This window comes from Cydia amplana, chromosome 1 (assembly GCF_948474715.1).
Source record: "Cydia amplana chromosome 1, ilCydAmpl1.1, whole genome shotgun sequence".
Taxonomy (NCBI): Eukaryota; Metazoa; Arthropoda; class Insecta; order Lepidoptera; family Tortricidae; genus Cydia; species Cydia amplana.
The window spans coordinates 21,782,000-21,806,260 of record NC_086069.1 but is presented as its reverse complement, the minus strand read 5'-3'; the positions used below and the strand labels follow the sequence as shown (position 1 = coordinate 21,806,260).

The 24,261-nt window shown below is 36.4% G+C and overlaps 3 protein-coding genes and 1 long non-coding RNA gene across 4 annotated transcripts; 1 reads left to right on the top strand and 3 right to left on the bottom strand.

The window, feature by feature from the left end:
* Nucleotides 1–7,263: 7,263 nt before the first annotated feature.
* LOC134648814 (cytochrome P450 4C1-like) lies at nt 7,264–10,418 on the bottom strand. The gene is made up of 7 exons (XM_063503420.1): nt 10,415–10,418; nt 9,957–10,142; nt 9,501–9,868; nt 9,328–9,396; nt 9,080–9,251; nt 8,401–8,571; nt 7,264–7,442 (listed from the first exon to the last, which is right to left on the bottom strand). Exons 1-7 carry the CDS (start codon nt 10,416–10,418, stop codon nt 7,264–7,266), a joined length of 1,149 nt encoding a protein of 382 aa, XP_063359490.1.
* A 121-nt stretch (nt 10,419–10,539) lies between these two features.
* On the bottom strand, nt 10,540–11,643 carry LOC134650277 (uncharacterized). The gene is made up of 3 exons (XR_010097030.1): nt 11,437–11,643; nt 10,954–11,066; nt 10,540–10,640 (listed from the first exon to the last, which is right to left on the bottom strand). It is a non-coding gene; the product is annotated as an uncharacterized LOC134650277 (long non-coding RNA).
* Nucleotides 11,644–12,221: 578 nt separating this feature from the next.
* LOC134650427 (medium-chain acyl-CoA ligase ACSF2, mitochondrial-like) lies at nt 12,222–23,124 on the bottom strand. Its single transcript, XM_063505385.1, has 12 exons — nt 22,963–23,124; nt 22,039–22,204; nt 21,537–21,665; nt 20,866–21,083; nt 20,676–20,788; nt 20,232–20,338; nt 19,391–19,518; nt 18,623–18,788; nt 18,317–18,430; nt 18,081–18,223; nt 13,099–13,240; nt 12,222–12,499 (listed from the first exon to the last, which is right to left on the bottom strand). The coding sequence occupies exons 1-12, from the start codon at nt 23,025–23,027 to the stop codon at nt 12,272–12,274; spliced, it is 1,719 nt and encodes a 572-aa protein (XP_063361455.1). The 5' UTR covers nt 23,028–23,124; the 3' UTR covers nt 12,222–12,271.
* On the top strand, nt 14,375–16,284 carry LOC134650458 (uncharacterized). Its single transcript, XM_063505416.1, has one exon. The coding sequence runs from the start codon at nt 14,949–14,951 to the stop codon at nt 15,912–15,914; it is 966 nt and encodes a 321-aa protein (XP_063361486.1). The 5' UTR covers nt 14,375–14,948; the 3' UTR covers nt 15,915–16,284.
* Nucleotides 23,125–24,261: the final 1,137 nt, after the last annotated feature.

Below are 24,261 nucleotides of genomic sequence, written 5' to 3'. Positions count from 1 at the left end.
TGGCTAAAAAGTATTGTTCCACGATCTCACAATATGTCGACCACTTTCCGTCATTAATATCAAATGTTTTTAACTTTCCCACAGACATTTTCTTTTACTTGCACTATCCACAACACAAATAACTTGTAGATTCGCGACTGCGCCAAATGATATGAATGTAAAGGGCGATATAAAGAAACACGATGTTACTTCAATGGCGGTTTATTCTAAACTAAAAACATGGTCAAGCGCGAGCGGCATACCCACATATTCATATCTAAACCTAATAGTTATGTTTACCTACATGTATAGTATTGTGATATACTACAGTATAGCTTTAAATAAAACACAGATTCAGGGTCAGGAGCCCCGATTGTTTACCAGTTTTATCGGATTTTCAAATTCGGACTTGCAAGTTATATTTGACCTACTTCCGATGAAGCTGAAAATTTCCATACGTATGTAAGTCGGGTGACAATGCAATATTAATGGAGCTGAACTGATGATGGAGACAGGAGGAGGCCATATGAACTCTGTGATATAACAACTGAATTGTGTTTGGGGTTTTTAGAATATACTCGTGGAAAGAAAAGTACAGTCAGCGATAAAATCTTGTACCAAAAATGAAAGTTTTGCCAAAAACTTATTTATTCTTTATTTGAATACTCCAGGACCCGCTTATTTTAATCGCTTAATATCGCTTTCAAATAATTGCTAAAAACGACACCGTTATTGGTAGAGTGAACAGAAATGAAAATATTTATTTTTGTGTACCTACTAGTTAAAATATCAAATTGTATTATAAAAAGAAACATAAATGCTATTATTATTCGACACAGGCTGTGAAATGCTTTACAACGGTTCTCATTTTTAACACGCTTTTATTAGGTCGACCTGTAACTAAATTGTAATGGAATCTTGCAAGTTAAATTTGATCCACTTCCCGGTTTCCGATTGAGCTGAAATTTTGCATACACATGTAAGTCGGGTGACAATGCAATATTATGGTACCATCGAGCTGATCTGATGATGGAGACAGGAGGTGGCCATAGGAACTCTGTGATGAAACAACGCAACCTAATTGTGTTAGGGGTTTTTAGAATTGTCTCGATGAGTATTAGTTGTCTGTCGTAAGAAAACTACAGTCAGCGATAAAAGCGTGTAACAAAAATGATTTTTTTGCCAAAAACTTATTTTAAATTAAACAGTAATTTTCAAAGATATAAAAAATTGTTTTTCTACAAATTGTCACAAATGGTAAAATGCTTGTTTCCATATAGAAAAGACCCATTAATCACAAAATTATTTGTAATATGTAGTGACTGTTTATGGTGCATAATATTTTCTGAATTGATTAGTTTAAACTTAAAGTATCTACAAGTAAAATGTGAAGATTTCATTAGTTGATTTATTGATTGATTGATAAAAACTTCATTATATATCATATACCACACAATAATAAGAACGGTAGTTTTAAATCCCATCCTCATTCCCATTCTGACCCTTATTGTTTCAATACCTTAATTACAAATATACTACAGAACTGTTTATTTAAATATACTAAACATAAATTATAACTGTTATAAATGTAAAAAAATCGCATTAATTTTAACGCAGTTTTTGGTTTCACTATACGAAGTAGGAAGAAATGTACTTACTCAGGGGTCGTCATGGTGGGTGATTTTTGATGTATTGATAACAAATGTCTTCCTATGGCTCCTGTTGAACCACCATGGCACGAAAACTCGTTATTTGCCTGGTCATTGCACAAAGAGCAATAGGCTTTGTCACCGGATCTGGCAAAGTTCCACACCCAACTTCTTCTCATTTTTTTTAACAAAAATTAACAGTAAACAACAAAACAAAAACTATTAATAAAACAACAAAACGGTACGATTAACGTAGATAGACTTTAGTATCCAACTGACCAATAGGCGAACTGGAGTCTAACTAAAGTTCTATGAGATACTTTTTAAATCGTAGGCATAGATATTATTCATTGTTTGCTGTCTCTGTCACTAGTAAAATGCTTTTAAGAGCCGCGCGGCAACAAAACAATAGAATAATCCTACCTGAAAGATTAGTTGTTGTATTTTTTTGCAGATGTGTCTAGCTTATCATAAAGAGATAAGACCAAAAGCACCAACGCACGTTGTAAAAACAACACGTTCTATTGAATGAAACTTCTGCACTTTGTTTATTATCTATGTCATGTATTTTGTTTTTCACACGATATGGCAATTTAAAATACTTAATCTCATTTTGTTAGTACCCCGTTCGTGGTAGTTTCAGTTATGCTTACTATCTACTTTTGTCTTAGTTAGATAATCATTTAGGTCGTTAAATATTAAATTATAAATATAGATTTCATTGCTACGTATAAAATGCATGTACCTACCTAGACTTAACAAATATGGAGTGCCCTAACAGGGTGTCATATATGTACCTACCATCCTCAAATTATAACAGCTGATGTATAATGAGCATGACTATAGATGACAATACAATAAAGAATAGGTTTACTTTCATTATCAAAAAACTACATCAATGAAGAAAATTATATAAATGAACTCAACGGTATCTAAGTTATTGTTAATTTTAATTTAATTAAGTAGAGTAAAACAAAACATGAATTATTGAAACAAAGTCTACTTTATTATTGACATTACTAATCAATAACACGTTAAACTGCAAAGTAATCGAACTTTCCTAATCTCTCTTATATTCCATCGTATCTCTTCATAGCACGAATCTCTGCTACACGAAAATGAACGGTTGAACCCGCGGGTAAATAAGATCCGTTCTTTCGTGTACCCGTGTACCCGTGTACACGGGTACACGGGTACCCGTGTAAACGTTTCTGGATCCGGGCGGGTTCGTGTAGTTCGGGTTCTTAGTACCGCCGGGCTTAAGAACACGGGTACCCGTGTCAGCGTGTAACACGTGTATCGGGAGCTCTAGTATTAACCGGTTAACTCCGGGTGTATGGTGCAAGTAGCCCTAAGTACCTATACTAGCTGTCACAGTAAATAATAATAGGCTGGGTATGTGCGAAATGCGTGGTGGGGAAAATAGAAGCGACGACAACGCAAAGGCATGGGAGAAATGCATGGTCTAATAAAACATGGTCTTCTCTTCCCAGAGTGTCACTTTCCTACGTCACAATAACATTGCCACTTTATTTCAACATAACATGTTACATGGGTACATTATATCTATGGTTAATAAGTTAAAATATTTCTTTATAATTTTATAATTTTCATTTATATGTATTTTATGTTAAATTTTACAATAACACGTCTTTTTTAATTATTCGTTAGCAATATCTTCCGATTCACGAAAGAAATTTCAGACGTTCGGGTAATTCTGTTTACACTACTGGCAACACAGGATAGCGCTGTCACATTTGACAATCCGCCATTTTGTCCCTGACCGACATCCTTGTCGAACGCGTGTTAATTGTTATTTCCTTCTCGCTCAGTGTCAGCAGTCGCAGTGTTTTCCAAACTTTTCACGTCGTAAGCTTGGTAATAAATGTTTTGTTACGAAAATGGTTGGCTGTTCTATTCGGAACTGTAAGAGTAGGAGTGAAAAGGGCAGTATAGATTTGTTTTATTTTACTATGTTTCTATGTGAATAACTTAAAATTAATGGCGTTAAAATAATTTTCACCGTTGGTTAAAATTCTCCCACATTTTAAAGTTTGAGAACCTGTAAACAGCATGATGACGTAGGCAAGTGACAGTTAGGTCATTCGCGAATCCAATGACGTATAAAAGAGTGGACTCGGCATATTGTTCTATACATGCAATCAGTTATACAAATACCAAGCATTTCGATGCAGAATAAGTAAAAATTATGTTGTCACTTTCTAACCAATATATTTTCCCTTATGTGGAAAAGGATAACAATACTTCAGTGCGTTCTGCTATGGTAACATTTTTCATTTGATGGTCACGTGACATGCCTACTGTGGCCGGTCCGCCATATTCAGTTCACGTTTTCCAAGGTACATGAAGCGTCAAAGTGTTCTGTTATTAAGATAAAATATTGGATATTCGGAAATTTTGCGAATATTTCTGTTTAATAATGTGGTGTAGTGGTTAAGGACAAGAAAGGACATAATCCCTAAGTGCAGTTTTGTTGGATGTGGCTCAAGAAAAAAGGAAAACCGGAAAAGTTTGTCGTTGCACCGGTATGTTTACATTTTAACTGAAATATTTGTTATTTCATAGATGACTGCCTTCTTATGGTGTGTATTTAGTTAATAACTAGCCAATAAATACTATTTGCGATATATTGGAATAAATTAAGGATTTATTTTCGATATTTTCGTACTATAGAAATTAGTACATTTGACAGCTAGTGATGTGCTTTTATATCGAATTTAAGAAAAGTTTGGGGAAGAATCTTAACATGTATTTGAAAGATTTTGTATGTAAATTTATATTTTCAATTAATTAGCAAAAATTGGACCAATCTCATTTTACGAAGGACGATATCCCTTCGTGCCTACATTTTTCAAATTTGCCGCCTTTTTCTACTGAAAAGATCTGGTTGACCAAATATATATGTATATACTTAAAACCTGTATCCTGAAAGCGGTTGTACTGAGGGAAAGTAAGTAATCATATATTATATAATATTTTTGTTTTTTCAGGTTACCGAAATCTGAACTGAATGTACGAGAAAAAAATGGTTAGAAACCATTGGAACAGAAAATATAAGGCAAAACACAAACTCTTGCTGATGAAAAGTGTAATTCAAACTTACCTTGATGATGTACGTTTCCAATATTATAGAAAAAACAAACGAAAAAAGAATCTTTCTGGAACTACCTGAACAAAGTTGTATTATTCCGAATCAGAAATGAATAAAGAATATTTTTGTGTATGAATGTTGTTTTATTCTACATAGGAAGAATAATCTTCTCATGTTATATTTAACTAATAACGGTACCCTAGTTCACAATACCGCTAATTATAAATGGTCAAGCAGATCTTGTCAGTAAAAAAAGGCGGCAAATTTCAAAAATGTAGGCGCGAAGGGATATCGTCCCATAGAAAATTTGAATTTTGCGCCTTTTTCTACCGACAAGACTTGCCTGACCATCTATGCATTTATATTAATAATTAAATTGCAACTTTGTGATATCTGCACTATCGTCTTAATTAATCGTAATTAGTACGATTATTAACTAGAGTAGGTATCGATAATGCAAACGGCCGTCATAAAGACTCGTAAGCCAACAAATAGCGTTTTCTCAATTATATGTTATCTTAAGTTACAGGCCAACATCAACATTTTTTCTGCTTTGCCTTAAGGCAGGCTTAGGGCTTGAGGTGGACTGGTAGAGAATGTCATAAGACGTATAAACTCCGCCTTTTGTACACTATGTTTTTCTTCTCTTTAAGTGGATCTAATAGGTTTATGTGTTTAAAATGATGACAACTTAGTTTATCGATATCCTTGTCAAATATCAACTAGTCTTCCAGCACTACAGACCGCCATGTTCAGTTCTCGGCAATATGGCGTCGGCCACACTTTTTTTGTAGGTATGTCGCTTCCATATGATTCTTTTTTCATTGCGCGAATCTCGGAAGAGAGTACCAGGCGGAGTATATTATTATTCTTATGGTGTGTATTTAGTTAATAACTAGCCAATAAATACTATTTGCGATATATTGGAATAAATTAAGGATTTATTTTCGATATTTTCGTACTATAGAAATTAGTACATTTGACAGCTAGTGATGTGCTTTTATATCGAATTTAAGAAAAGTTTGGGGAAGAATCTTAACATGTATTTGAAAGATTTTGTATGTAAATTTATATTTTCAATTAATTAGCAAAAATTGGACCAATCTCATTTTACGAAGGACGATATCCCTTCGCGCCTACATTTTTCAAATTTGCCGCCTTTTTCTACTGAAAAGATCTGGTTGACCAAATATATATGTATATACTTAAAACCTGTATCCTGAAAGCGGTTGTACTGAGGGAAAGTAAGTAATCATATATTATATAATATTTTTGTTTTTTCAGGTTACCGAAATCTGAACTGAATGTACGAGAAAAAAATGGTTAGAAACCATTGGAACAGAAAATATAAGGCAAAACACAAACTCTTGCTGATGAAAAGTGTAATTCAAACTTACCTTGATGATGTACGTTTCCAATATTATAGAAAAAACAAACGAAAAAAGAATCTTTCTGGAACTACCTGAACAAAGTTGTATTATTCCGAATCAGAAATGAATAAAGAATATTTTTGTGTATGAATGTTGTTTTATTCTACATAGGAAGAATAATCTTCTCATGTTATATTTAACTAATAACGGTACCCTAGTTCACAATACCGCTAATTATAAATGGTCAAGCAGATCTTGTCAGTAAAAAAAGGCGGCAAATTTCAAAAATGTAGGCGCGAAGGGATATCGTCCCATAGAAAATTTGAATTTTGCGCCTTTTTCTACCGACAAGACTTGCCTGACCATCTATGCATTTATATTAATAATTAAATTGCAACTTTGTGATATCTGCACTATCGTCTTAATTAATCGTAATTAGTACGATTATTAACTAGAGTAGGTATCGATAATGCAAACGGCCGTCATAAAGACTCGTAAGCCAACAAATAGCGTTTTCTCAATTATATGTTATCTTAAGTTACAGGCCAACATCAACATTTTTTCTGCTTTGCCTTAAGGCAGGCTTAGGGCTTGAGGTGGACTGGTAGAGAATGTCATAAGACGTATAAACTCCGCCTTTTGTACACTATGTTTTTCTTCTCTTTAAGTGGATCTAATAGGTTTATGTGTTTAAAATGATGACAACTTAGTTTATCGATATCCTTGTCAAATATCAACTAGTCTTCCAGCACTACAGACCGCCATGTTCAGTTCTCGGCAATATGGCGTCGGCCACACTTTTTTTGTAGGTATGTCGCTTCCATATGATTCTTTTTTCATTGCGCGAATCTCGGAAGAGAGTACCAGGCGGAGTATATTATTATACCATGGGAGAAATGAGAATTTTCTGTGACGACATATCCTCATACATACTATTTGACAACAAGAAAACTGATGTGTGCCAGTCAGGACAGCGCCATAGTAATAATGCACAATTCGAAAAATAAATAATCAATGGAAACGACCACGTGAATTCGATTGCCATGATAGACGAGATGGTCGTTTGGCTACACGCATAAGTCAGCGTTGGACCGCAATCCGTGGGCCTCGTTACCGGCTCCAGTAGGAACCCCAGCAGTAGGTACCACGCACATCAGCAGTCGCTGGAGCTGGAGTCCCGACTAACGAAGCGGACGTATAGCGGGTGCGCGGCCCGCAGCACCAGGTCGCCGGTGAACCGCACATCCGCGGGCCGCGTCACTGGCTCCAGCCGGAACCGCCGCAGCAGCCCGCACATCACCACTTTCAACTCCATCATAGCGAACTTCATACCTGGAAACCATTTCATGAAATGTACCTACATGTATTAGAAATACTGCCTGTCGAACCTCCTACACTTTAATCATTGATTATTAAAAGTGTTTATAACTTTATACCTATATTTATTCCCGGTGACAGGGGTCTGTTTGTTATCAATTTAAGTTTTAACTCGGGTACTATATTGCTATTGACATATTGCTGGTATGAAAAAAAAATTAAATAAATGAAACCATTACGATATTGTACTCATACTCATATATGTTATTGCATCAGCTACAGTTGGTTTGAATAATAAAAATAACAGCACCTACATTGGAACTGTACAATATATTTATAACATGTAGTAATAGTACTTGTCTATTACATGACATTTGCATATGGCATTTGAATAATGTGTAGGACAAAGGAATAGCTGGCCTCCTTATCAGAGGAACCCTCGGCCCGTTATTTATAGCGTCCGTGGTCCTTATGTTACGCCTGGTCATTCAACTTTGTGCAGTTTGTGCTATAGCACTTCGTCAACAATAGAACGTTTTGAAAAATAATTTGATGAAACCAGTAGAATAAATCAATAATATTTTAAGTAGGTACCCGATATATAATTAACTAAGTACCTACTTTTGAGCTGGAGCTAAATTTGAGTGTAATCTCCTTTCTAGTGTCACTATTATAACATTAATCGTAATGTCGCATCCTGCTGATCTTATCATTTAACCAACTGCATGGTATAATAATATACTCCCCCTGGTACTCTCTTCCGATCACGTGACTGACACAAGCCTACGTCATCATGCGACAGCGCTATATAAAGTGGCAATGTTATTGTGACGTAGGCTTGTGTCACTCTGGGAAGAGAAGACCATGTTTTATTAGACTATGACCAACTGCATATTCAGATGCTGGTTCGAAGCCTGGGCTTCGCACCTATAGCTGTGTGAGCCACTAGTTATAACTGTAGTAAATTACTTGCCTATACAATTCCTTGGTCCAGCGCTAAATGGTATGTAAGCATACGGATGACGTTTTCCATTTAAAAACCTTTCCGGCATAAATCGTTCAGGGTCCGGGTAAACAGCTTCATCTCGGTGGATATCGAACACGTTGATCTGGCAAATAGTACCAGCTGGTACTCTATAGCCTCCTGAAAATACATGCAAGACACGTGTTTTAACCAATTCACAACACCGTAGTAATCCCATTACATAAGTGCTCCATTAACAAAGTTTTGTACAGAGCACAAAAAAATTACATAGGTAATTATAGTTATTACAACTAGCATAGTTTATTGTAAGCAACCGCTTTGATTTGCTAATATTCCGCTCGCACAGTGGCATGACCGCTAGCATCATCGGCGGGACAGCAATTATAATTATGCGCGTGGGATAGAGATAGGAACAGGCGGATCAATGTGCCAAATTATTCGTGCTTAGCGTCCTTACTTTAGCGACATTACATCGTCTTCAATGTAATGCATTTGAGTTTTTCGACCTTATTTACACGAACCAAACAAAAGCATCAATACAAATAAAATATTAGTTACTTCTGCAACAAAGTCAATAATGTATTATATATTTTGATTTTTATTGTATTTTTGTTGTCACTTGTGCCGAGATGCTGATTATAGTACCCATTACGTGTATTTTACCTACCCAATGTAACGTCTTCATTAATGTGGCGAGCGATAAATGGCACGCTGGGGTAGAGGCGCAGGGACTCCTTGATGCAGCACTCCAGGTACTTCATCTCGCACAGGTCTTCAAATGTCACTTGTCGATGACTATCGTTGCCAAATATACGTTGCAGCTCCTCGAGAATACTATTCTAAAAAAATTACATATTTACAAAACAACTTCAACTCCGGAGACTTTTGTAGTAACTAAACAAAGTTAACACGTGCCTGGACAATTGATTCGTTGGCGATCCTCATAATCATAAAACAAAGCGCCATAGCAGTTGTATCGTGACCCTGCAATCATAATTTGTTTTTAAATTGGTGAAAGGTTCTTATATTTCTAAAAATATAAAGACGCAAATATTTATGTTGTTTTATAAGTTAAGTAAATCTTTCACCTCAAACATAAACGTGTCCACTTCTTCCCTTATTCCATTCTCGTCTATTTTGTTATCCCTTTCGTTGACAAGAAGCAAGTCCAAAAAAGCTTGTTTCTTTTTTTGACCATGCACTTCCGAACCGTCATTAACTTTCTCATTAGTAGCTTTGCAAAATTTCCTTTCTTGGATAACTTGGTTTGTAAAGTTATGTAAATATTTCAAGGCAGACTTTTCCATTCTCCAAAATGCAGAGAGGTAAAATATTCCGTCGGGATACAGCCAAGGTCGGATCATTCGGTTGACTATACAATAACCAATCGTATGGAGCGCTGAAAAGTATTTCTTTGATTCTGTACCTTCACGTAATGACGTACCCATGGAAGTCTCTGAAAAAAATGCCCCAAATGTCCAAGATTACTATTATCCCACTATATAAATTTACATACTTGTAGGTACATAAGTATAAAAACATACCGCACATAATGCGAAGAGTTGCCTTAGTTATGATAGGCACCAAGTCGGTCCTGGGGCTGCCGAGCTCGGCCTGCACGAAGCCCAGCAGCCCCTCCGTCTGCTCGATGATCGTGTGGCTGAACTGCTTCAGAATGTTGAAGTGAAACGCCGAGGTTAGCAACTTTCGCCTTTGGTGCCATTTGATTCCTATTAGTTAGTAGAATGTAACTTTAATGGTTATTAAAATCTAACAACGTGAAAGTTGATTATTTCAAATGGGTACTTACCTACTACTTGTATATATATATACCTACTCTTTTTTCTCTTAGACGGTTATACGGTCTAAGATACTTTGTACCTCTGCATACAAAAAATATGTAAGTACCTAAGTGTGGCTACAAGAGTAACCCAAACAGGCTCACGTATTGGCATAGTGTGGATTTTGAAATTATAATCAATCTCATGCCGATGACCAATACCCATGATGCAGTTGTTTCTTTTTAAAAATAAAGGAATGTCTCCATTAAGTAAAATGAGCCAGCTTAAGGATTTAAGGTAGTTTCCCTCCAGGGCCCGACTTATCTTTCCACACTAAACGTAAACGTAATACTTGCCGTTGCTCACTAGTAATCCTTGGCCGAGCCAGGGTGCTAAGAAAGTGTACGGAAGGCGTTTTTCGTTAAAACGGGTTGTAGACAGTATTGTCTGAAAAGCAGTTTCGAATATTATAATTCCTTTCAATACCTACTAGAAACAAGTTGAAATAGTTATACTAATATATAGCTGGTCAACCAAATCTTGTCAGTAAAAAAAGGCGCGAAATTCAAATTTTCTATGAGACGATATCCCTTCGCGCCTACATTTTTCAAATTTGCTGCCTTTTTCTACTGTCAAGATCTGGTTGACCAAGTATAGTATTTAGAGGTTTATGTTGAGTACAGATACAAATCTCTAAAAATAGCTTGATTGATTGAAGTAATATTACTTCTGCAAATTATAAGAATCTATTTATTTTTACCTCGATATCCACTGGGTCGTAAATGTTAATTACGCGAATATTGAAAGAAGTTAGTTTTAATATTGGTCCTTTACTCTCTGCTCGCAGTTTTCTTGCATATAAAAATAGTTCATCTGAAACCATAATGTTCAAACATAGGAGCACCCAAGTGCTTTGTAGAAGTTTTAGACTCAAGAAGATAGTGGACAACCGCTTCTCCATGCATATAATACGTAGTCCCTATTTTCCTTCCTGGATATTGACATTATGGAAAACTACTATTAATCTTAAAATCCCAAAATCACTATCGGCACAGCGGTTTTCTTTTGCGTTACCTGTTTTAGCTCAGGATTCGGCAAATTTTCACCGAACCCCTGGAATAACATACCCTTATTTATCTATTTTACCTTAGCCTTTAGACATCGCGCTTTTCAAAACGATAATAGGTGGTCCACAATCTTCTTAATACTCGTTTAAGTAAAAGTGAATAAAAACTACATCTACCTGGCGGTAATAAAACCTGCAAGATGTTTCCTATCAGAGGCCACCCTCTTGGTCCAGGAATTTTGGCGATTAGTCGGCCTGCATGACAATATCTAAAGTGCAAATGCAACCAAATAAGTAACACTACAATTAATAACGGTATACACAGTAACATCGCGAATCTGCCCGGATGCAAAACTTGGCAACGACTGGCGCATTTGTTATATGTATCTAAATAATTTCTACATAAGTATGTAGAATCGTACTTATCGATTACAATTATAATGCAATAAATTGTCCATGACGTCTGGGTCATAGTGCAAGTTGATACTCGTACACAAACATGAACCTTAATTAATTAAGCTTCACAATAATATAATATTGGCAAAGTAGTAATTTGCTAATTTTACTGTTGATATCGTCATTTAAAAAGTACCTATTAATTTGTTTCTGTTACACTAAGGTATTACGACGATGTAGGTAATAGGCTAAAAAAATGACGATTTTTCAAAAAAACTCCTTTCTCTGAGCCTAATACTGCGTCTTAAACGACCCCGAATGTACAGTCGCGCGCATTTACATAATATTTGTACTGACCTACCCTTTATTAGATACAGAAATTAAGGCGGAAATTTTCATTAAACTTTTATAAGCCGGTAAAACATGCGGTTTTTTGATAGGCTGTTAGTACGTTCGGCTACCATAGGTACATAGGTAAACAATTAGACACGACGAATCTAATAAAATAAGATTTTAATTAACGTTGTTCTAAAGACTACAGTCTCATAGTTCTTGGAAATAATACATTATAAGTAGGTATTTATATTCAGCACGTACGATAGGTACTTAATTAAGCTCAGAGCTTCCCCGACTCAATCAAGTCCCGAATTTTAAACTTCTGTATTTTCCCGGAGTTGGTCTTGGGGAACTGCTCGGCGACCCTCAGCAGGCGCGGTATCTTGAACTTGGCGAGGCGGCCGTCGAGGTGCCGGCGCAGGTCGTCCGCGCTGAACGTGGCGCCGGTGCGCACGCGCACCACGGCGCACAGCTCCTCGCCCAGCCTTTCATCGGAGACGCCTACCACCTGGGAATCATACAAATAAACTATTTTGCATTCAAACTAGCTTGTATTCATTGCTCTTGAGTGAAATATTTTAAAAGAGATACTTAATATGTAAGTATATCCAACCTTCCGGAAGTGTTATGTTTGTTCCCATCGCTCATTATAACTGCAAGAAATTGAAACTGATACTGACACCCACCCACCACCACTGATAATGACACCAGTCATGAAATATTTAAGAGAAAATTCGGAGTATTATATACCTGTAAAATTTCTAACGCTCTGCGCGTTAATAGTTGAATGTGTTATTCGTCTTTTATGTTTTCGACATGTTTAATAAAAGATACTGCAATTTGATTACAAGCAAATAACAAACCTAAATTAATTAAACGTTAAATTTAAGCAGCTCTATGACTCTTGTTTACGGTAAAATATTTCCAGTGTTTAATTATTGGGTCCTAGTATTATGGGTATTGTACTCCTACTTAAAGGCAACGTCCTCAATCTCCTAGGGCGCCATTTTAACATCATGTCTATTAGCCGATCCATTATCCACGAGTCTTACCCCAGGCTCCCAGGCTGAACATAATCCCTAAAATAGGAGTGGCAGGGTAAGGTACCTGGCTCTCAATGACGTCAGGATGCGTGTTGAGCAGGTCCTCGATCTCCTTGGGCGCGATGTTCTCCCCGCCGCGCACTATGATGTCCTTCAGCCGACCCACTATCCGCCCGTAGCCATCTTCACCCAGGATGAACTTGTCTCTACAATAAAAATCCAAATAGTTGTCGAACTAAACGTGTCTTTATCCGATGATTGCCTACTCTGGGAGGGCAGTTCGTTCTGACGACTTCGACTATATAGTCTCCTTGACATCAAATGGTTTCATGGTTTCATCGTATAGGGAAAAACTTGATCCCCTAAATTATTAATTAATAAAGCTTTGTAGCTTGATAATAATTTTAAATAACTATTATACTTAATGGGTCGTTAACTTTAACAGTCTGCTTTTTATAGCATAGTACCATCGCCCACACTGTTAACTGACAGTGCGTAAACCTTATTACAAAAGGCATAAGGTCGACCGATGGACAGTTAAGAGTGTTGCTGTTTGTACTCAGCGGCGTAGCTACCTAGGGGCTAGGCGGGGCAGTGCCCCGGGGCCCTCAAGCTCAGGGGGCCCTCGAATCATTACCAGAAATCTCGATCGAACTGAACTTTTGGAAATTTCTCCCATTTTCAGAATAAATATGACAGGTTGCAACCCCACTTTAATCATGGCAACTCAGTTGAGAGAAATTCAAAAGTTATGCCTAGGGAATTCCCCTAAATTCTTTCTGTAGGTTGGCAGTGTTGTCAATTTGACGGATAGTGATATGTGCGTTTTATTATCCATCGATGTGCGTTTTATTGTGAATTCGAGTTAAGGCCATAACACACTATCGCACCGCACCAAGGTCATTGTGCGACGCACCGATAAGAGCGAGAAAGAGATATCGCTTTCTCGCTCTTACTTATGGGTGCGTCGCACAATGACCTTGGTGCGGTGCGATAGTCTGTTACCACTATTAAGATTTTTTTTTCGAGAACGGTTAAAAAATTAATTCTGTATCAGGAGTAACCCCGGCTACACACGTAACGATAAATGGTAGCTTTAAAACTGTGCAGTCCTAACTGCGCAGTTTTATCAGCCGTGTGTATGACAAATCGTTGTCGATTATCGTAACGATTTGTCATACACACGGCAGATAAAACTGCGCAGTTCGGACTGCACAGTTTTATCGCTACGATTTATCGTTACGTATGTAGCCGGCATTAGTAAGCTAATGTCAATAAACTTTTTTGTACTGGTCAATATAGTGGTTCAATTTTATTTGATTTTACCACTCATATCTTGGAGGATATAAACGGAGACGCCATGTCTAAAATTTTCGGTACAAAATAGTCTGCCGTTTTTTGCGGGGGAGGGGCACATCAAATGTATAGGTACTACGTCATGTCAGATAAAAGTCAGTCCATACATATGGTTGACATGAGGTTGACCATTGGCCGCCTATTTTCGACAGAGGGGTACGCCTGTTAATGGCGGCTCCATTGTTAATTACTCCGAGACTCATATTGATGTCCGTTAAGTCAATAAATCGTGTCAAATCTATAGATTTCGGCTACAGCTCATTGTATTATTGTATAACGCGAAATATCGTGAAAAAATGTAAGTCAGTCAGTGGCTGCAGTTGGTACATTGATTCAGGTCCGCGGGCAGGAGATCGTTCATGGTCTTCACCGTTAAATGTGGTAACACTAACGGTGATAAATTTTTTTTCCGGGGATTCCCCAACGACACTTGTAGCGTATGATTGTGTTTCTCTTTCCTTTTATTTTACTTTTAACGTCGTCAGTGAACAGTGAGTACCTACCTACTCGAGCACAATCTAACATTGTATTGTTTAATTAAATTAGAAAACTAAAATTATGGATAAAAATAAGAAACCCAGTGGTGCATTTAAACGCAAACAACGCCAAGAAAGAGAAGATAGTAAACAAAAATTGCCCAAAATTGACAAGTTTTTTAGTCAGCCTTCTGCAAGTACATCTGGCCAAAATATTTCTATTGATAGTGACTCAAATAATGTGGTAACTGCAGTGTTGGTTGAGAAGCCTACTGAAGAAAATTCGACAATTATTGCAGTTGGAGATACCTCCGCCGCCGATCATGTGAACGTGGATGATGTTTGCATGACACACATAAGAGCGGAGGGTTTGGAGGAACCACAGACCTCTACATTTTTCGAAAATGTGTACGACAAATCTTCTTATGACTTGGGAAACTTCACGAACAAAATATTAAGTGATAACGAAAAACGTCAAATTATTGATATGGGGCCTTTACAGCCTTCAGGACCTTTTCCAACAGACATCAACCAGAACAATAGGTGTTTTTCAAAATCGTACTACGTTTCATGTTCTAAATATGGGCCAGTTAATCGTTTTTGGTTGTGTTATTCCAAAATACTAGACGCTGCCTATTGTCAACCCTGCTGGTTATTTGCTTCACAAAGGAATAATGTTTGGTGTACGGGAATTCGAGATTGGAAGCATTTATCAGAAAGAATTAAACAACACAGTTGTTCGAGTGGCCATTCAGAAGCATGTGCTGTGTATGAATTTTGGAAAAAAAATGATACTAATACTATCGACAAGGAACTTGAAAATGAAATTCGCAAAGAAGCATCATTTTGGAGAATGGTTCTTCAAAGGTTATTCGATATCATACTTACCCTAGCAAAGGGTTCTTTGGCTTTGAGAGGACATCAAGAAGACTTAAGTCAGGAAGGATACCACGGAAATTTTCTATCCGTTGTAGAGCTTGTCGCCCGATATGATCACATTTTGCGGCAAGTATTGGATATGCCCAAAGGTAATAATAATTATTTCTAAGTTTTTTTATCGTTTTATTTTGTTTATAATAATTAACTGTTTATCAGGACTTTTTTGAAATTGTGTTTTTTTATGTTTTTAGGATCTACAAGATATCTGAGTGCAACAATTCAAAATGAAATGATTGAGACCTTGGGGACCAAACTCGAAACCCATCTACTAGAACAAATTAGAGCGTCACCGTTTTTTGCCATCATAATGGATACGACACAGGACGTATCGAAGGTAGATCAGCTAAGCATTGTTGTGAGGTATGCAGTAATAACCAGATCGGAAAATGGACAGCCAATTGATATAGAAGTAAAAGAAGTGTTTCTAGGCTTTTATGCAGCCATCAAACATGGCGCAGTAGATTTAGTCAACCAAGTGACAACATTATTTATCGACAAAAATATTGATTTAAAAAAATGTGTGGGGCAAGGCTATGATGGAGCCAGTGTGATGAGTGGTGTGTATAATGGTGTACAAAAACATATTAAGGATATCCAGCCTAACGCAGAGTACGTACATTGTGCCACTCATAATTTAAATTTGGTGATAAATGATGCCGTTAGAAGTTGTGTGGGAATACAGATTTTTTTCGCAACGTTGCAAGATTTGTATAACTTTTTCGGAAACAGCATCAAACGTTGGGATCTACTGTCAAAATTCACTGGTGAATCGGACACCACTCTAAAAAAACTAAATCCGACTAGATGGTCCAGTAGGGTCAATACGATATCTGCAATAAAACTTCGTTATTTTGATATTATCAAAGCATTATCAGAAATAGTTCTAAAGAGCCCTAATAAAGATGAGCGTAGTGAAGCAGAGAGTATTAAAACAAAAATGCTAAATTTCGAGTTCGTGTTGCTTTGCGAATTCATGCACAGTGTATTGAACGACATCAATTATGCATCCAAAACTTTACAAAAATGCGACATTAATTTGGGCGAGGCGAGTAAAGTTTTAGCAGAGACCAAAGCAAAGTTGCAAATTTATAGAAATGATTTCGAATTATTCAAGTGCAAAGCCAGTGAAACTGCAAGAAAATATGGTATTGATACCCATTTTCAAGAAAAAAGGCAAAGAAAAGTTAAAAAACATTTTGATGAATTAGCTGCTGATCACCGATTTCCAAACCGAGAAAAAATATTTGAAATTGAGATTTTCAATAATGTACTAGACACAGTAATATCTCAATTAGATACACGTTTTATTGGTATGAGTGCAGTCTGTCATATATTCGATTTTCTAACACCAACTATTTTATTACATGTTGATGAAGCAACTTTATTACAAAAGTGTGACGAATTCCAAAGAAAATATTCAGATATAATAGGCCCTAGTTTTTCACTTCAATTTATTAATATTTACCACCTAGTTTTACCTCAACTAACTCAAGCATGGACTGTTCACCAATTATGTAAGGAAATAATGAGCAAATATGGAGTGCTAGAATGCGACCTAACAGAAGTATTTACAGCAATGTTATTATTCTTTACAATTCCTGTCACTTCTGCAGCAGCTGAAAGGTCATTTAGCAAATTAAAAATAATAAAAAATTATTTAAGAAATAATATGGGCCAAACTCGACTCCGACATTTATCGCTAATAGCAATTGAAAACAAAACCGCATCAAGCCTGGATTTAAACGAAGTCATTGATACTTTTGCGAAAACTAAAGCTAGGAAAAAATTGTAAATATAATTGTTATTTAGTCAGTTGTTAGGCCCGACCATTATATAATAAACCCTTGAATCTTCTCTATTTCGTTTTATTAGCCAAACCAAACCTACACCCAGTATTAATTGTAATTTATGTTGTTACTGTTTAATACTATTATTACCTGCCCTGCAGTGCACAAAAAAGAAAGCTCTTTTTTGTGCACTGCAGGGCAGGGCAGGGCAAGGCAGGGCAAGTAGCTTAGCATTTTTGAAGTATTTGTATATTTCATATTTTTATTTGATAAAACTTAATCAGTTTACATAGCAGTGGGGCCCCATTTTTTTATTTGCCCCAGGGCCCTTGGCTACCTAGCTACGCTACTGTTTGTACTACTATAACTGATATACTGGGCGGCAAATTTGAAAAATGTAGGCGCGAAGGGATATCTTCCCATAGAAAATTTTAATTTCGCGCCTTTTTTTACTGACAAGATTTGCTTGACCAGCTATATATGCTTACCCAGTATGCAGCCAGCCATCATCTCTTAAAGTTTCTCTTGTTTTCTTCGGATCGTTCCAGTAACCAATCATGTTGCAGTAGCCTCTTACCATCAGCTCGCCCGGGCTACCAAAGGGTAAAGTTTTGCCTTCATCGTCGACCACCTAAGGACGAAAAATCGTTCAATACGTTATAGTAGACCTAATGTTATATGTATTCATAGAATTATCTAAACAAAAATAATATTTTAATTTTACCCTCGCTTCGACATGATCGTGAATATAACCAACAGTGTTGGCGACAAGCTCCGTGCTGTCGTCCGGTAGATTTTGGAACACAGCTGCTGTGGTCTCCGACAATCCAAATAAACTCTGCAACATGATATAGAGTTACATACCTTTTAGGACAGTTATATACATGTTACTAGTTTAAATGAATTCTTCGCTTGTAATAACGACAAATACCTACTCGTACAACACTTTGTGTAACGCACAGTGAACGCCAATCACCATGGGGCCCTATTTTTAAACGGAACGAGACAAATTAGATTTAGTAATTCTTACCGTAACCATATCAGCATTAAGATGCGTTTTAATATCCTTTACAAGTTGTGGACTGCAAGGAGCTCCTCCATTCAACGCGACCCTGAGGTTGGGCTTCGCGCCAGTACTCCTCACCAAGTTCAGTATGTCGACGAACATCGTCGGCGTGCCGTTCAGTACCGTACATCTAAACAATTTAATTAAATTAATCGCGAGTTTTGAAAAGTATCACGGTTCTTTGGTGTGGATTTCTGCCTCTTTCCAAAGCAGAGACAAAGTTGGATTATTTTTGAAGTCGAGGATTAAGCACTACCTATAGCAAAGCATCTATTAACATCGGATATGGGAAACGTACCGCTCTTGACTTAATAAGTATAACAGAGGATAAGTATTTTAGGTGGTCCTAAAATTTGGAATTTAGACGTTCTTTGGGTATGACATTTAGACATTGTCTCATTTAAATGAGGCAGTGAGTGAAAAAGGGCGATTGTATACTTTATCACGATCGTCCATCCACGGTAACGACATGATTTTGCGAGTTCACAGTAAGTATTTAGTATACCTACCTAGTTTAAAAACGAATGCATGCAATCTCATACATTTTGGTCCGCTGCTAATCCAATGTCATGACCATAAATCGTTAAGTTATGAAAGCGCCCAATCAGAACTCTTTTATATCAGCTTAATTAGAGCTCAAGTGTCACGAGGCCCATTCAGGCAAAGTCTGCCCTTAGATTCCTAAACTTTTACATTTTCTAGTTATAGTTTTTAGACGAAGCTACACTTTACTTCTCATTAAGCAGAGCCTTCAAGTTCATGTCGGGGTTGTAAATAGGCGCCGCTAGCACGAGCGTGGCGCCGTGGCGCAGCGCGGCGCCCGTTGTGATCACTGAACCCATGGCGTGGAACAGTGGTGCCTGCACGTGGAAATAAGAAAATACTTGAGTAGGTACAGTCACCACATGGGATTGTTATGCCATTTACGGTTCCTGCTAAATTGGAACTTCTATAGCGTAAAATTTAGCTAGGACCCTAAATGACGCAACAATCGCGGAGCGTGATGATATATGTACATGCCTTTCGTGGTTTATCATCTGTCCAGCCAGTGGTTATGTAAAGAGAAGATACCCTTTTCACATAGATTTTCGCACTTTGACTCTCCTGATGCTATCTCTATTGCACGCGCATAATTATATTGCTGTCAAGCTTGCACATTGACAACCAGCATCATGGGCGGGATAGCAATATTAGTTGTTCTGCGCGTGCCATATAGGCAAAAATTTTTTTTTATCAAACCCATACGTGTGGGGTATCTATGGATAGGTCTTCAAAAATGATATTGAGGTTTCTAATATCATTTTTTTCTAGACTGAATAGTTTGCGCGAGAGACACTTCCAAAGTGGTAAAATGTGTGTCCCCCCCCTGTAACTTCTAAAATAAGAGAATGATAAAACTAAAAAAAATATATGATGTACATTACCATGTAAACTTCCACCGAAAATTGGTTTGAACGAGATCTAGTAAGTAGTTTTTTTTTATACGTCATAAATCGCCTAAATACGGAACCCTTCATGGGCGAGTACGACTCGCACTTGGCCGCTTTTTTAACTAGTTAGTAATAACTCTAACCTGGACACAAATTGTGTGATGTTCCTCGTGTAACTTTTGCCTCTTGCCTATGAAATAACTGTTGTTAATGTATCCAAAATGTGCGTCCAGTGCAGCTTTGGGGTCTCCTGTAAAAACAATTTTTGAAAAAGTTTACCATTTTTATTCAGAATATATTTTCAGTTTAAGTACGTCTTTCAATCTGGACTAATTATTGCACCCTTGTTAAGTTCTCTGATGAAAATCACGACATCAAAAACCTGACTCCTTACGGTAAGCAGTGCGAAATTGTACCCAAACAGTTGATTACACATTTACAAGAGCTTGACACAATTGTCACTGTTAAAAAAAGCAGCCGACCCTTATTTAATTCAAGGTGAAAAGTAACATTATATGTAATAAGTAGACAAAAGATGATAGTCACTTGATTTTTTAAAATCAAGAAATAAGAAAAAGGAACCTAACCTGTGGTTCCTGATGTTAAATGAATGACAGCTCCGTCATCAGGCTCAACCTTACTGCAAAACCGTGAGCAGTCCTGCTTACTCGTCAATAGCGACTCGAAACAGAAAGTGCCACTAAAAATCAGTTTTAATTATCACAGATGTTAAAATTACATCTTATTATATTTCAGTTTTAATAGGTACCTACTTACGGCAATTCCATTCTATCACATGATATAATGGATTTTAAACTAGGAAAGGTTTTGGACTCAATGTTTCCAGGTGTTTGTTTGTAAACTTCTGGTATTAATTCTTCTATAATCTTGAAGTAGTTTCTTTTAACCGTATCTCCTATTACGATTGCTTTCAGTCCAGTTTTTTTGATGCAAAAACTTAGTTCTGGTTTTTCGTAGAGAGGATTGAGCAATACCTACAAAAATAAAGTAATTTTACAATGTCTGACAATTTCTAAAACATATATATATATATATATATATACCTACACAATTAAGGTCAAGTGATATTTCTTAATTTTCTCTTTTGTTACCAATATATTTATAATTATTATTATATAGGTATTAATGTATAATATTTTTCATAATTGTTATTTTTATAGTTAATTTTGTAATAACACAATTCAAACGCAATCACTTTAATTGCGTCTTCGTTCTGTGTAAACTTTTTAGGATTCCGTAATTCTTTTATTATTTTTACATCTTAGATTAAGTTTTTTTTTATAATATGAATAATACAAAGTACATATAAATACTTTACAAGACACCTAACCTATATAGGGTGCCGCCAGCAGTCAGGGCCGCAGAGTGAGACCGATATTAGGTATATAAATATTTTTAAATTGTAATTATTATTTAAAATACTGTACCGATATAAGACCCGCTCGAGCAGCGCCTACCAGGGTGACAATAAACTGGGAATTGTTGTGCGACCAAATCCCCACCATGTCCCCTTTCTCTAGGCCTTGAGCCCTTAGAGAACATCCTAAAGAGTCCGCCTGCAATCAAACATAGGTACCTACATTTTATTTATTGTTAAATAATTAGTCGTTTCTCAAAATGTAGTATTTTTCAATATTTATTAGTAACCTACTCGCAGAGATGGTATATTATTTTTATTACCGCTCTTGTATGCATAAATAATAGAAATCGAACAATGACTATCGAAGAATAAGGCCTGCCCGTTTAACACACCAAATAAACAATTTTTAATATTCTAATTCCGAAGTCAGATTTAACAAGGCAGGTAGATGTACGTGAAGGTTCAAATAGTAGGCAGCAGCTTTTAGCATAACATGACATTACTACTACATACATACTACTTATCTAGATATAAGAAAATAAATGTTTTAAATGTAACATAACACTTACTTTCGTCAATAGTTGTTCATAAGTCAGCGTGACGTCTTCGTAGATTGACCGGACGGCCACGCGCCCAGGCCAGCGGTCAGCGGAGGTCTCAACAACCTGGCCGAAGGTCGCGTAAGTCAGCGGCTCGGACCCGGGGTTGTGCAGATACCCATTTGATGCTAAACGACTGAAATTGTAAAATCACATGACAATGATCACCTGGATTTAGTAGATAATTGTCCTTTTTGATCACTTAAGACTCCTAAGATTTATTTTTACTTGGTTTTACTTAGTTTCACTGTGTATATTTATTCGCATCGTGTTTGTGTTGTACCTACCTATATTTTATTTCTTTATTGATTTCGCTGGATAATGAAATGAAAATTAGACATGTATTTTTTTATTTTTTTATATCGAGAAAACTTTAACCTAGTAAGGTTTTGGTTGGAGTTTGCCCTTGTAAATATAATTTACTTGCCGTGTGAATTTTTTCGCGGAATTTGCCTTCGTAAAAACGCGACGTAACAATTCAAAAAAAAGCTTCCTCTTAAGTTTGAACAACTTCCCAGTGTATGATTAAGCCAAAATTTGGTATAATATGCTAATATACCTGAGAACTATAGATTATTTAAGACAAACTAATCGTAAAAAAATTATAGGTTGATAATCAGCGAAAGCATCCATAGTTTATCATTAGAAGTCCTGAGGTAGGTACTATATTCTGATTGTAATGAGAGGTTATAAATTTGATCTGGATTTGTTATGAATACGATCCGTTAGTGTTAAAAATGACATTTTTGGTAGAATAAATGTCGGATTTTTACAGGTAAGTTACATGAAAAAATATAGGTACCCGAACGTAGAAACTCCTTCTTATTCTGAAGTCGGTAAATATTAGATACCTACCAGTTCAGATATTTATATAAATATTTAGGTAGATCATACCTTACACTTCTATTAATAATGATATTTGAGCCAAACAGCGCCGTTTTAAACAACATATTAAACATATCACAATACACTGTTATCAGTCTAGTGAGCTCAACAGCTGCTTGTAAACTGCGTCACAATGTGATAAATATACAAAAATAAAACTAAGTAGGTACATACTAAGATTACAGGTTTAACTAGAACAGACATACTCAACATTTTTCCCATAAAAGATCTTATAATAGGTACTTACTGAGTGGTATTCTTGACGAATAGGTAGGTAGGTACATTAGATCTGTGTTACATAGTTTAGCAACTAAAAGAGGCATTCAAACTTGCACCTAACATCCAAACGATATCTAAATAATGTAATTTTGTTCTCATTCGCCCGTGCGTCACGCGCACAACGCGCGAAATTATTTATGATAAATATAATATCGTTTTGATGTCAGGAGCACGTTCGAATCGACCAAAAGGGTTAATGCAAATAAGTTAGCTGTTGTATTTATAATGCGGCGGACTTGAGGAAAAACAGTGAACGCATATAAACCATGGAAGTATTCTGTCCGCTCAATTATGACCCAACGTAAAAGTATTCGATTGTAGGCGGTGCTTACAGACTGTTCGATTGGCAACTTCAGTGCGGCCGAGATGACAGTCAGTGACGGATGGCTAAATTGGTTTATAAAAACTACGTTTTTTTGTAATTAATAATGTCTTCATGTGTCGTGAAGTGGTGCAGAAGTTATTTTAGTTCATATCAAGGACAGTGGAATCACTTTTCACTTGTAGTAAACAGATAACTTCAGTAAAATTTGGAATAAACATGACGACATTTTTTCAATACTACCGTGCTAAGTTAAAACGTAACAACTGCATACGACTTTCATAACAACATACGACTTTTTAAATTGCGAGGATAATAGGGATGGTTTTATGCCAAATGAAGTAGACTATTTTATTAACTTATGATTGAATAAAAAAAAAACGGATAAACGGATAATAAACGGCTTCCACTGTAATTATAAATGTAGTAATAAATTCCTTCTTACAGATTTGTATTTTCCTTTTTTATTTCATGAGATGGAGCTATAAAAAAACTACCTAGTTATTTCAAATTAATAATCAAATTTGGTATTGTCATTTTACATTACTTTCCATTCAGATTCCCACAAGATGCTATTCGCAGAGAACTATGGAAAAAAGCTGTTCAATTAGAGAGACATGAAATTGAGTGGATGCCTGGCAAGATATCTAATGTTCTATTCATGAGATAACCCGTGAGATAATCATACCCGGTCTCCTATATGTAGA

What these genes read in the sequence shown, in the direction of transcription:
- LOC134648814 (XM_063503420.1), bottom strand. An exon ending in TAATGAAGACGTTACATTGG is followed by an intron (nt 8,572 to 9,079) that starts GTAGGTAAAATA and finishes ATGTATTTTCAG; the next exon opens with GAGGCTATAGAGTACCAGCT. An exon ending in TGGACCAAGGAATTGTATAG is followed by an intron (nt 7,443 to 8,400) that starts GCAAGTAATTTA and finishes AATGGTTTCCAG; the next exon opens with GTATGAAGTTCGCTATGATG.
- LOC134650458 (XM_063505416.1), top strand. Translation starts at nt 14,949, where the DNA reads ATGGATAAAAATAAGAAACCCAGTGGTGCATTTAAACGCAAACAACGC.
- LOC134650427 (XM_063505385.1), bottom strand. Translation starts at nt 23,027, where the DNA reads ATGTTTAATATGTTGTTTAAAACGGCGCTGTTTGGCTCAAATATCATT. An exon ending in ATTATTAATAGAAGTGTAAG is followed by an intron (nt 22,205 to 22,962) that starts GTATGATCTACC and finishes TTACAATTTCAG; the next exon opens with TCGTTTAGCATCAAATGGGT. An exon ending in GATGGCTGGCTGCATACTGG is followed by an intron (nt 13,241 to 18,080) that starts GTAAGCATATAT and finishes TTTTTATTGTAG; the next exon opens with AGACAAGTTCATCCTGGGTG.